General features: G+C 48.1%; 1 protein-coding gene across 1 annotated transcript; it reads left to right on the plus strand.

The window, feature by feature from the left end:
• The first annotated feature begins 3571 nt into the window (after positions 1–3571).
• Positions 3572–6262, plus strand: LOC128272319 (uncharacterized). The gene is made up of 6 exons (XM_053010105.1): positions 3572–3774; positions 3860–3944; positions 4019–4323; positions 4381–5491; positions 5563–5938; positions 6018–6262. Exons 1-6 carry the CDS (start codon positions 3626–3628, stop codon positions 6152–6154), a joined length of 2163 nt encoding a protein of 720 aa, XP_052866065.1. The 5' UTR covers positions 3572–3625; the 3' UTR covers positions 6155–6262.
• The last annotated feature ends 7379 nt before the right edge of the window (positions 6263–13641 follow it).

Here is a 13641-nt window from a genome sequence, read left to right on the forward strand (position 1 = left end):
GGAAGTTGGAACGATGCTCGGTGCCTTCCGATGGCCCCGTTGCTTACCTTCTGCCGGTGGCCACTTTTTGCATTCGGTGTTGTGGTGTTTATTGAGTTACGATTCTGCCTACGGAAGCGCACGGTTTCAACAAAGCACGGTGTGTTGTTGCAACCGCAACTTAAAACCGATCCGTTGTTCGAGAATGAAGCAATAAGGGCTACATAAAGCCTTTGGTGTTTGTCTAAAATGCTCCCCTAAATACAGGTCAAGACTAGAATATTAAACGACAGACTGATTAGAGGTCACCATCGTCACATTTGGAACGAAAAGCCAGACAGTGTCCACGATGCTCGATGAACGAAAGAAGCCAGAGAATGCCCTATCGAATGCCCCAATACACCATATGGCACCCGGAGCAGACACAAAGGAGGGATAGTAAAATGTGTTGTGTTAATTAATGTAAAAGCCTTAGCAGACCCTCGCAAACGAGAATGTCCCACCCGAACCCCCTTGGTACAATAGAACTCTGTAAGGCCTCCGTCGTTTTAGAGGAACTAACGGGCAACGAACAAAACACGGAGCACCATCTCGAACGTAAACTTTTCACCCAAAAGCGCACCATTTGAACAAGTTTCCGGGACGAAAGGTGTGCGTGGGTAAATAAATACTGTAACGAGAATTTGGTGCAAACGGAACGGAACGAATATCGGTGCTAAGAGAAGAAGAGCCACAAATGTGCTGCTGCTGCATTGGAAGACGCAAGAAGTGAATGCAACAAAAAACCGGAATGAGAAAAAGCAAAGAACCGTAAGAACAGGTCCCAAAAAAGGGGAAGCATTGTTCCAAAAGTTATGCTTCTCTGCCCCCCCCCCCAGGAGGCACTGCGTCGCTTTGCGCTACGCATACCTGGCCAAGGGTGTGTTGTTGGCTCAAGGGAGACGGATAGTGGGAAATGAAAAAAAGGAAAACATGAAACCTGACATCAGAAGAGAACCACGGACCAACCTGCGCCGCGGCTTCATTCCCCGTTGCATGGTCCGTTGCTTCTTGCTCCTGACGGGGATATTAATGTGTGCCGTTTTTTGTGTGTTGTCGTTGGATCATTGTGATTCTTCCTTCGATCGTACACACCGCGATCGTGTGCACCGAGATCATACCGGTTCGAACCTGAATTAAATGGCACGGCAAGACGCCGCTCGGAAACGACTCGCTGACTTCTTGACCGTGGGCCGCACACACACCAGCACATCGCCCGCACACCCCCCCGGGTGAAGAGAGAGAGCAATGCTATAGGGATCGCAACATGAATTCCGTACACGGCGGCAGCGGGTTGATTTTACAATGGCCGCTACAAGGCACACGTATAAAAGCTCGTCAAACAGGTTTGGACTACGAGAGCACTCGCGCCATGCTCGATGCGAAGAAACGAGACGCACGATCGGCGGGTGATCTTGCGGTCGCCCTTGCTCCTGTGCCGACGACGCCGCGGGTCAAGCTCGATCCGATTTAGCAAAACTTCAACGCCAGCATAGAAGAGGAAAGTTTCGAACGCACGATTGCGGTGCGGTGGCCCTTTTCCGTGCGGAGAAAGGCCCGGACCGTGACGTAATGAGTGGATGGTTTTCTCTACATAGCGCGCCCTGCGATCGTTACTATGGTAATGTTGAGCACCACACACGCACGCACACCACGACGCCACTTTTCACGGGATTTGTGAGCCGTTCATTAACACCCGCGGATCCCAACGCTCTGGATGGAAAATACGAATACGAATGGTGGAAAAATGGGTTTCTGCTTTCCGACCCTATAGCCGTGCCCACACTGTCACCCGCCCCACCTGAGGCCACTACTAATGGCGCAATGATTCACCATCATCAGGCCCCGCACCACACGGCCTGCGCTTCTTTTTTATCGATTTTCACAACGAGCGTGAGTCGTTCGCAAACCACGGCCATCGGGTGGCGATTGCCTGTTATCGCATCGCGGCCACCGTACGCTATCACTTTCGATAGACGTTCGCGCACACCTGAGATAATAGCAAGGCCCCAACCCCCGTCACGGGATTCGCCATGTTGTGGCACACAGTGGATCCTGGATCCGCGTTTCATTACTCACACTTTTCGTTCACCTGAACGCACTGGGGATCACGCCAGATCACCTCCAGCAAACCGTGGCGCGGACCGTTTGCGGAACAACTTACGCGGTTGGCGCTTCTTCTCGCTTCGGATTGACTTCAATTTCTGACTTTGTTCGCGGACAACTCGCGCGCCAACGCCCTCGGCTCGCGAGAAGCCACCTTCGGCGCTAGAGCGAGAGATTCCTTCGGCTCTGTTGCGCTTCTGTTCCTGCGCACGCTCTCGCATTTATTGTTGTTTGCTTGTGGCGTTGTGGTGGTTGTGGTGGTTCGTTGTTGTTGCAACAGTTGGGTGGCGCACCACTACCACCACCCTGTTCGCTATTGTAGAGTGCAACACAGCGATTGCACAACGACCCCCGTGAGATGCAGCACAGCCGCGGTGAGATGTTTTCTCGAACGGGTTGGCGAGGCTTTTGGCCGATTGTTTCGCTTGTCTCTTGCTCACTGCCAAGCTTTCGAAACAATGGCCGTTTTTGCGTCGGGGCGCTTAGTGCCCTTATCTCAGTATACCTTTCGAAATGGGGGTCATGTTTGTTTAATGGTCGGTAGAGATGCTGGTTATCTTCGGGTAAAGATGCTGGCGTTTATGTGGCGGACTCTATCAAAACGTGCCCAAAAGGTTTTGCACATCGCATCACATCGCAATAACATATAATATAACAGCCTCTACATCATTTGATATCAGCAATCTTTTTCTTCTTCTTTTCTTATGCTGCCGAGCGATCTTGGCCTGATCTTGACCAGTGAGGATGTCAATCTCTATTGCTTTCTGTAACGGTGTGTTTATACGGCCGGAGTCGACACGAGATATGAGCGAAATAGTTTCCTCAGAGTGTACAATGACCAAAATACAAAGCTCTGGATCTGGAGCACCAGTAGCAGCTCCGCTGGCTCCTCGGTAAATAGGTTGAGTTGAGTAGCAATCTGTACATAATTTGATACAACAATCTGTACAATTTTCAGGGCACTGGTTGATGTTTTTTTTTCTTCACCCGCTTAGAAAAGTACTGCAACAATGTCAACGAGAAGCCGTTTGTTGTTGTCCGTAAACTTTCGACAGCTAGTGTACACGGTTGTCAAAGGGTTTGTCCGAATGAAAATGAAAAAAAAGAACTTTGCCACTAAAAGAGAGCGCTTATATTTTCTTGTTTCACTTATTTTATTTTCGATTCGCTTTATTCAATTGTTTCGCGTAAAATTACAGTTGTTACTGATGTTCAACGGAAAAAGGAATGCATTCAAATGATGGAAAAACAAGAAAAAAATAAAAAAAAACATCGGCTATCTCGCTCTAGCGTCATGCTCTGTCCCGTTCGGCACTTGGTCAGTTTCGGTAAACAAAGGTCAGGTTCAAAAGTTCGCATTTCTTCTAGTTCTTATTTTTTACGCTCGAATGTCAAATTTTCAGCGTGTGTGTGTGTGTGTGTCGTGTTTCTCTGCGGTACGCACTGTTCAGCGGCATTCTGATTCTTATTTCTTGAAGTTTCGAGATTCGAGGACGTGAAAATGGTGGAATTTACTCCTTTCCTGAGAGTTCAGCTTTATAAGCCTCATTCCGATGTGCAGTGCGTTATCAAAGAAACTGAGGGATTTGTTCAGCTGGTGCCAAAAAAGGAAGATTACAGAACGCTTTTCGTAAGATATGAAGATGCAAGGTATGAAATGAAAATCCACGCTGCGTTTGGAATAGAAACCATAACCTCTTTGGCCGCGTTGCAAACATTTTCTGGTCTTTCATAGTTGTGCTCAAAACGCCGCAAAAAAGCTGAAAAATGACCCAAACATTCCTTATGTGGGTCCAATGCCCAAGTGGAACTTTTTCAAGGTATGACCGTAGCAAAGGGAACAAAGTATGTGAATTAGTTTGCGATTGCCTGACCAATGAGTTTTTTCTTTTAGACACCGGTCAAGCAATCCGACAGTGGCCGATCTCAACCGGACTGCGAAAATGCAATGCCCGGAACCCGACGGCCGCCGGCTTCGCCGCGACTAGATTCGCCACAGAGGCAAAATCCTCAACGACCAATGCCGCAGGCAAGATGCACGAACGCACCGCAGGCCGAAACGTCGCCTGATTTTATGCGTTGCTCTTATTGCTCGGGATTCCCAGTCCCGTTTCAATGCGGTGCCTGTGGTACGTTTTACTGCAACGCCTGGTGCCAGAAGCGGCACTATGAGACGCACAAACATTCGTGCCGCATGCCGTAAGTAGCGCGTTCGTCCGTCGCAGTGTGTGTGCTTATATGTAATTTTTTTTGTAGGCCCCTGATTGTTATGGAAGACTATTATGAAGTTAACCTGCTGGAAAAGATGCGGCCCAATATGCCCGATTTTCCCAATGTATCGGCTAACGGCCAACAACCGGCATCGAACAACATGCCCAAACGCATGCAGGCGCCGCCCCATATGGCCAATTTTTCCCATGCTTCGGCTAACGGCCACCAACCGGCATCGAACAACATGCCAAAGGGCATGCCGGAGAAGATGAATGTAAAAACAACTCCACCGCAGAAGAAACAAGTGGCACCATCGACGCCAGTAACCACCGGTACGGGAGCAGGAACAGGTCCATCGAACAACAAAATGCCACAAGGCAGCGTTGCCACGTTACCAGCGAAGGCAAAGGCAACTCCGTTGCCACCAAACCGAGAAAAAGCGGAAACAAAGCCAGTTCCAAATTCGACTGCGAGACAGACATCGCAGAAGGCTGAAGAAGGCTCAAAGACCGCACTCCGGCTGGCCGATTTCCCTGCCGTGGGGGACACGGTGAAAATATCGTTCGTTGGAAAAAATGAGCTGTACATTTACGGTGCCGGTCCTGGGCCGAACGGCCGACCCAATTCGCATATTCAACTAATTCGTCGCTGCTTGGAGGAGGGTCGAAAGAAAGGGAACACCTTGACAAAAGCTCCCGTAGTTGGTGACATTTTGCTGGCACCGTTCAGTGGCGAGTACTACCGCGCCGTGGTCAATTCGGTAGAAGGGAAGGGTGCGAACGTTTTCTTCGTCGATTTCGGCAACTCCGAGCAGCTCGAGTGGGCCGAGTTCAAAACGATTCTGGAACCGGACCTCAAATACGCTGACCGCATAGCGCACGAGGTGTGGATCGCCAATGTTTCCAAGTTCACGGAGCCCATCCGGGTGCAGCTCAACGAACTGGAAGCTGAAGAATTTGAATTGTCCAACGTAATCGATATGTCCAACACAAGCGTTAAGCTGGTGGAACTGCGGCACCCGACGGAATTATATTACCTTAGCGACAAATTGCGCCAACTGCACAAGAAGGACGAGGAAGTTTGTAAACCAGCGGAGATGCAGAAGGTAGTGGTGGCACCGGTTCCGGAAACTTACGTTCCGGTGTTGGACGACGAAGTAAGCTACGAAGATGGCGGACTGCCAGTGCGCGAACTAATGCTGCCCTTTTGTATGGTTAACTTTTGCAGATAATTGAAACCAGTATTCCGGCAGAGAACGGCGTCGAGCTGATCATAATAGACGCGTCCTATGTGCAGCATAGTTTCAGCCAAATTTCGGTGCTCGTAAAAGCAAATCACCAAAAGTATGGTGAACTAATGAAAGAAATCCACCGCTACGGAGAGGCGGATACGAATGAGTTTAAGCCTAGGGAGTGTGGTGAGCTGTGTTTGGTTTATTTTGAAAGTGTCTGGACTCGGGCAATGTCCACAGATGTCCAGAGTGATACGGGTGATTACATGCTGTTCGATTTGGGCATTCTGTGCAGTGTGCCGTTGAAGAACGTGCGCCGATTTCCTCCGAAGTTGTCGCGGACATTGTACGTGACTGATTGCATCGTTGACAGTAAGTACTCCAGAATCTCGCTTTGGGGCGAGATGCTTGCAACACTTTCGTTTCATCCACTACATCGCATTCATTGCAGATCCCGAAACACTGTTCACACTCGCGAACGGATCGACTGCTGAGAATTTGCGCACCAAACAGATTACGGTCAACGTGAAGCCGGACCGGGATAGTGGCGATTCGCAGCACGTTACTGTTATTGACGTCGCTCACTGAATTTCATAATCCGTACACCATCCGTTTTTTCTTTCAAAACATTTTAATTTTTTACATCCAAGTCATTGGATATTACAACATTTTTCGAATATAATCCTGAGTCCAATACATTCTAGTGTTGTTTCATTAAGCGTATGGTGTTGTCTGAAAAAATGGATCGTTAGTCTCAAGATGATCGTTGCTATTTACTGACTCTGCCGTTCACCTTGTGCGTCACCACGTTCACCTTGTTTTTTACGGGTAGGGTAGCACAATATATTAGTATTGTCTACTATACACGGGATTCTGTTGTTTTTGTTTTACTGGAATTCAAGATGATGTATGATGTATGATGTATGATGTATGATGATGTAGATGCCAAGATGTATTTTTTTCAATTTTCCTGCAAGAAAAACATTCCGACCAAATCGTTTTTTCTTAATTCCGGATTTTGGTCTTCGACGTGTGATTTATTTAAGTAAGGGAATTTGTTGAAGTGTTTATTCAAAATAAGAAGTTACGCATGATAGAATACTAAGTTGCGCAACTTACTTGCATGCCACCCCCCAATATAACAATAAACTGCTGCATAAGCCGAAACGCACAGAACCCGGCAGAACCTTGAGAACCGTAAAAAGGGACTCTGGTTTGCAATCATGTGATCATTAGTGAGCAGGAACCCGGCACCAGAAGTAAACAGACGCGCTGACCAAGCGACCACCCAAACCCAAGAACGCGGGCGTGGTCGCAATTATGCACCAACTCCAGTTGTCTCCCTTTCAATTATGTACTGAAACACATAAAATGTAGCAAAATGCAAAAAAACAAAAACATTGAAAGACGATTTTAGGAACTCAATAAAATATGAGCGCCATCTATCGCAGAAACGTTTTGCGGAAACTTTCATTACCCCGGGTGTGTTTCCCAGCTACAGTTTTTTTTTAATTGTAAATAGATTCCACTTTTTCACAATAGATGGCACTTTTCAGGTTACAGTATGTGACTAAAGTTTGTATGATCCAAAAAAATGATTTCGAACAACGATAAATCATCAAGAAAAATTACTTTACTCAATCAAAAATCAATTACAAAAATTAAATCACAACACAATTATTAAAAATGAAAACGAATAATTAAAACATAACACAAAAATCAAATATATTCATTATATTCATTTATTTTAATATTTTTATTGATCACCAAATGATTGTTCGAATGACCAAATATGTCAGGATCATTAAAGAAACATGTTCCATGTTCCATTTTGGGATCTAATTTTTTAAGGTAGACGTTGAATTTCCGAAAATTGTGAAAAAAGGCAGTTTTGTTTTCATGTTCACAACGCTGTAGTAAATTAAGAAATTTTAGGTTTATCGAAGAAAGTGGCTCGTTCTTTCAATTGGATAGTTGGTGGCTTTATCTTTATTTGTCACACAGCCAATAGATTTGATGATCGTGGTCCTGGTTTCGGCAGCAGGACGAGTGCTTAAGGACGGGCCGAAATTTCGAAAAATCCTCCACCGACATCCGGTTTTGGGTGTGTTGAGTTTGCGCCCGTGTGTGTGTGAAAAACTGCGCGCGCGAGAAACCGAAGCATCTTCAAAAGGGGTGCGCCCAAGATGCTCGGTGGGCGCCCTCTGGACACTGGTCAACAGTTTTGAGCATTTTTCGGGAAGGGGACGGTGGTGATGATATGATGCTGGTAGTTGCCGGGCCGGGCTTCTAAGCGGGGCTGGCTGGCTGGGCTGTTGAACGGAGCGGCGTTTTTGGGGGAACAGCCGCTTGATCACTTGGCACTTTGACCGGACTGTCACAGAATCCAGTTTCTCCGACCGGCGGAAGATGCGACAGATTTGCGACGAAAGAGTTGAATTCTGTGAGAAAGTTTGGCAGCGGAAGAGATGTGAGAAAGAGGAAAACCAAAAAAAATCGACAGTATTGGAAACAGGAACCGGTCGGTGTCCGAGCCTGGTGTTATTAATTTCGGTCGTTTCGGCCAACACTATTTTGTGCGTCCACCGGGTCCAGAAATGGTCCACAGCGTTGGGGTTTGGTGATGCTTTGTCTCCGTGATGCTGATGCCGGAGGTGGAACTAGTTTTTTCAGCTCCTTCTTCGGATGTCCTGCCTCGAGGATATCTGGCGCCGGCTGTCGGTAGTTGGTTTCCCGCCGAAAAGCTGTCCGAACTTCACGGTCGACCACCGTTGAAGCATTTCTGTTGACTGTTGGTCCTGGCCAACAGCGAAGAGTTTCTCACGCCGGACGTGGAAGAAGATAAAGCGTGTTCTATCAAATTTGAGACCAACAAAACCGATATTGGCTTTTTTGTTGTGCTTCAAGTATCCTTTTCGAAGTATTTTCTGACGATAGGCTGAGTTCAACGGACTACTTATCCAACTAAATACTTACCGTTTAATCTATATACGTGATAAAGTTAGTGTAGGTTATTATGGAAGCGGTTATTATGAGGAATTCGGTTCATATTCTGGAATATGGCAGCATATTCTGCCCCAGAACTCCTGAGAGACCCCGCTGTGGAATGCCTTTTTTGGCATTCCCCTAATGCCGTTATCACCTTGGTCAATTAGAGGTGACATGAAGCTACGATCCGCAACCGTAGACCTATTGGACTATAATAATCTGCGTGCCATGGTCACGGTTCTGGTATCAAGCTCAGTCAGAGCATCGCTCACAGGTTCTTGAGCTATGCGTTCAAATTTCAAAAGCTGCATCAGCAGCTCCACGTCCACAGAGTCTGCCCAAATGAGATCGGCCGAGCATGCCAAGGGTAAGTCCGTTTTCGTGGCCAAGGACGACTTGTCCTGCTGGTTGTCCAGATCAATCGAAAGGATGCAGAAGGACGCGAGATTGACCGACGATTTTAAGAGAGGCTGGTCGGTCTCTATCGGAGAAGAAGTCGAACGCGTAAGGTCTATTTTACACTTACTTACCGTAACACTACGGAACGTTTTCAAGATTTGGAACTAGTCCAGCTAAAGTTCCACGTATCTTCCGTTGTAGCATCTGATGGATCCAGGTTCCAAAAGACCTGATTGTTTCGTTTAGTGTGATCGGTTCACTGTCTGGTTGTTCAGTTTAATAAATTCCAATGGAAAATCTTCGTTAAAGGCTTGGTCTGAGAAAGACCAGAGATAAAGAGCGAAGGACGTTTCCTTCGGCTGGCCCATCGGACTACGGATGCGCTAACAGGGAATGTATCGGAAGACCCCTCCAACCTAGATCGGTCAGTTCTGGTCTGACGCGTTTGTCGGCGAACAATCGAACCAGTATCGAACGGTGTTCGATACACGCCGCCACCAGACCGTAAAATCTCACGAGGGCTACCGAATGCAACGGGTTCCGGCCGGTCAGACGGTTACACATCCTCCAAGGGGATTTAAACTTTAAACAACACCAATTCTGTAACCGTTCCTTGGGAAAGGGGGCCATACCTGCCGGGCCATTACATAGGCCGGTGGCCAAAGGTCCCCAAGCCGGAACGCAGAAACCCGTTACGTTGGCCAGCGACTCCAGAGACTGGGAGACAAAATCATCCCACGGCACGGATGCTGCCGCCGTCCCGGAGGTCACGACATCCTTTCGGTTCTAGCCGGTTCCGTTCCTCCGAGCATCGCACGGGAGCCTTCCTTATCCGGTTTCTCGGTTGACCAGCGGACATTCATCTCGCCGCTCGCAGGACGCACGGCTCACAGCAAGGATCCCCGAGCGCGCCCATCTTGGAACCGGTTTCCGATTTTCGGGAAGAATTTAAAAATGCATTTTCGGACCAAAGACAACAAGGCGATGCTGCTGCTGTTGGCGATGGATGCTGAAAAGTTTTAGACAACCAGTTTCTGGGCCAGGTTTTGATCTGCGTCACGGTCACGGAACGGACGATTCGACACTCGCATCCCGCGCGATAACGCCGGCGTTCGGTCGGACGGCGCTCCTTTGCCGACATTTTGTTTCGCGACAGCCGTTCCGTTGGATGGGACGTCCCATTTAAAGCAGGCAAACGAGGGATGTAAGGACCTCCCTTTGGACCACCGTAATGTTCGTGCACGGGTCACGGGCGTACGCAAAAAAAAACACGGTTCCTCCGTCCCGACCCCCGGGCGATCGACCTTCTCGCTTGCTCAACCTTCAGGTCACGGAACTAGACCGGCCAGTGTGTCCTTTCGGTTGCTCGGTTGCCTTCTCGGGCTCGTCGAAAGTCGCCACGAAAAGAGAGCGAATTTTGCGAAGCGAGAGAAAAGATTCGGCATTTTGCAGTTACCGTTGCCCTTCGGTGCCACGTGCTCTCGCCAGGGTTGCGCAACTGGTTGCCGGAGGTTTTGCTACTATCTCTCGGCTGCGAACACTCAATCGGCGGCCGAGTTATGCGAAGGTGTTTGGCATGAGTGCCAAAGCATGACGACTTGCGATTCAACGACTTGCCAGTTTTATGTTGGGGCCTGGATCGCTGATGTTTACCGTAACAACAGCTGGTTCAAGTTTCTGACCCGATGATAAGATATCGAGGAGTTCATTCTGGGACCACTTTGTTCTAGTATCTTTCGTATTCACACAAAAAAACCTCGTTTATTTCTCAAAACGTCACTGTCACTTTAAGCGATTTAAAGCAATTTGTAGCACAAAACATACATAACTTTATCAAATTTCAATATTATTTCATTTTAGTTGCTCGATTGTTTAAATAAAAATGCTCTTTTATATAAGGAACGCTAAATGGTGTTGTGTCTGGGGACTAACTTATAAATGTGGCCCGTTTGGCTATATTTTAAGGTGATTTAAGGTCACACTGAATAAAATTCTCAAGATGATCCTTATTTACACTGGAGAACACCAACAAATCTCGTCCTGAGACTATCGTTTGAAATTATCAAACTAAAGTCCTCCTAAGTCCTAATCAATAGATGCAATAATTCTATCCACCCAACAATTCGAGAGCTAATTATCTGAAGATTTTAAAGTTAACTAGTTGTAAGATGGTGTTAGTTATTAGTTACAAGTAGAATAAAATGACTCAATGCCACGTTTATAACATAACAATAACATATAATTTGAATAGGTTCAAATCGAAACATTTCCATTTCAATCATTTTGATACCTTAGACTTATTAAGTAATCTCTGGAATGGAATATCTCTGTAGTCTTATGTCATTAAGCATTTATGTCTAACAAAGTTCCAAGTAAACAAAAAAATTTTAAGGTGCCAATTGGTAACTTTTCTACCAAACCTTTGAGGCGTATTTTCGTAGGCAATAGTTTTTTGTACTCGTAATAAAGAAATCTTTCGACCACCATCCCGGGAAAGGGAAAAATTCTCCTTCGCCACACCAAGGATCGCGCACGTGTGTGTGTGTGTGTGTATACGCGCACCAACACAGTCACATTGCAACACAGCTGGAGGCAAAGTTTTCGGACAATAATTTCGGTTCCGCGTGCCGCGCGCTTTGACCGTTTGATTTGCGTTTTCAACCACTCGTCGTCCAACGTCGTCCTTTCGTTCTTCGTGTGTGTGTGTTGATTTTTGGAAAACTGAGCGCGGAAATAGTTTTGGGCCACGGAAACAACGCAACGCAGCGAAACCGGAACCGGTGTCGCTTCCCCTAACGGCAAAGGGCTGATTGTAGGTTGTTTTTTTTCCCGCTCCTTGCCGGTTCGGTTCCCGGTGGTGGTGATCTTGGCCACTCCTGGCGGAAGCCGGTTGCGGCAGCATCTTGGAGCGAGTGATTTTCGGCTTCCGCCACCGATCGGGGTGATCGCCGATGGCAGTTCCCATTCTGGTGCCGTGCGGTGAACAAAGCTCCTCGCTCCTCGGTGGCAACTACGACACACTCTGGCTCACCCACCCGTTGGGACTGTTTCGTTCTGCTGGCCCCGTTTCCTTATTAGCTCTGTTTTTTCGATGTTTCGATTTTGCCTACATTTGTTCTCGTTTTGTTTCTCTACCTAAAGTTGTCTGTTTGTCTGTGTGCTGTGTTTAGTCGTTGTGTTGTTTGGTTTTACTTATGCGTTGTTGTGGAACCTTTGTGGTTTGTCCAGTGTGGTTTTGCGTGTTGTGTTTTAGTTTAGTCAAGTTTTGTACCACTTTTTCGGTCGTTTGATTTGTTTGTTGTGTTCCACAACTTTTGTGAAACCTTTCGTTGGTTTTGGTTCTGTGCATGTTTGTAGTTTTGTGTTACTTGAATGTGTGTTTTTGATACTTAATTATTCCATTAAAAAACTTACACCACAAAATTGGCCAACGTGTGCCTAGGCTGGGTGCGTACCTAAACGATGGATGCACATGATTTTAATTCTTTCGCTACCTCTGAGGCCTCATCAGGAAAGCGGCGGCGTCCGAGTGTCCTACCTGTGGCCGAAAGTGAAGGCAGTGAGGTAGTTCCGTGTTCTTCTTCGTCGACGCCACCAGTGGAAGAAGCGGTGGCCGAAAACGAGTGGAGCGTGTCGCGGAAACGGAAGCGCCCATCGCAGTCACTCAGCTTCGTGTCGCGGGCCACCTCCGGGAGTGGCTCCTCGGTGCCGTCTCTGGTGCTGGCCAAGGTTAGGCGGACCTGTGGACGGGAACCGGTCACCGTTCCCTTCTGGCCATCGGACCAACCCCGAGACATGACGGACACTGACGACGACGAACAGGACGATGAAGACGATGACGACGGTGGGGGGCTCAACTCCGACATTGACGAGGACATTGACTCACTGAGCGGTACGGATCGACCGACCACGACGACACTAGCCGGTCGGGACACTAAACACAACCCCAACAGGTCCTGTGGCGGCCCGCAGGACGTGCAGCGTACCGGGACCGGATGCGCATCCTATCGTACCTGTGTTAGTGCCGGCGCGTGTGTTGAGAAAAACGGCAAAAACCCAACAGCCTTCGGAACAGCTGATTCGGGTCTGGAGCGGCCGGCGCGACGCTGGATCTCCGCGTCGCACTTACACCAACAGCAACCGCAGCAGCAACATCCGGGACACCCGGCGCAGCCCCAGCCACTACGTCAAAAGCGGCCAAAATACGACTACACACGTGATCAGATGTTCGAAGTAAATAGAACCGTTTTTCCCACAGCCCAGTCCGTTCCGACGGAACCGGACCACCCAATCCGCCCACAATAAAGCAGACCAGATTGTTTGAGGTTTTTCCGACCGAGCATCACTCACGCCCGGCACGCTCCGGCTCTCTCTCTCTCTCTCGGTGAGTGGCCGGAACAGCCCGAACTGCGGCGTGGAGTTTCTTTCGCCCGTTTTTTGGGCCGGTGCCGGTCTTTTTCTCACATTTTCTTCGGAAAAGTCGAATCGGCCCGCCAACACTTTTATCGGCCCCGTCTGACACTGGCGCGTGGCGCACGGACTCTCTCTCGCTTTCGTTCCCTCTCTCTCTCTCTCTCAGTCCCGGCGACACGTACCACCCATCCGCACCACCTATCGGGCTGTAAAATGTCCTTCAAATTCATTCATTTCCCGATTCATTCATCCATTCTTTATGTGTAGTGTGTGCT

Source organism: Anopheles cruzii, chromosome 3 (assembly GCF_943734635.1).
Source record: "Anopheles cruzii chromosome 3, idAnoCruzAS_RS32_06, whole genome shotgun sequence".
Taxonomy (NCBI): domain Eukaryota; kingdom Metazoa; phylum Arthropoda; class Insecta; order Diptera; family Culicidae; genus Anopheles; species Anopheles cruzii.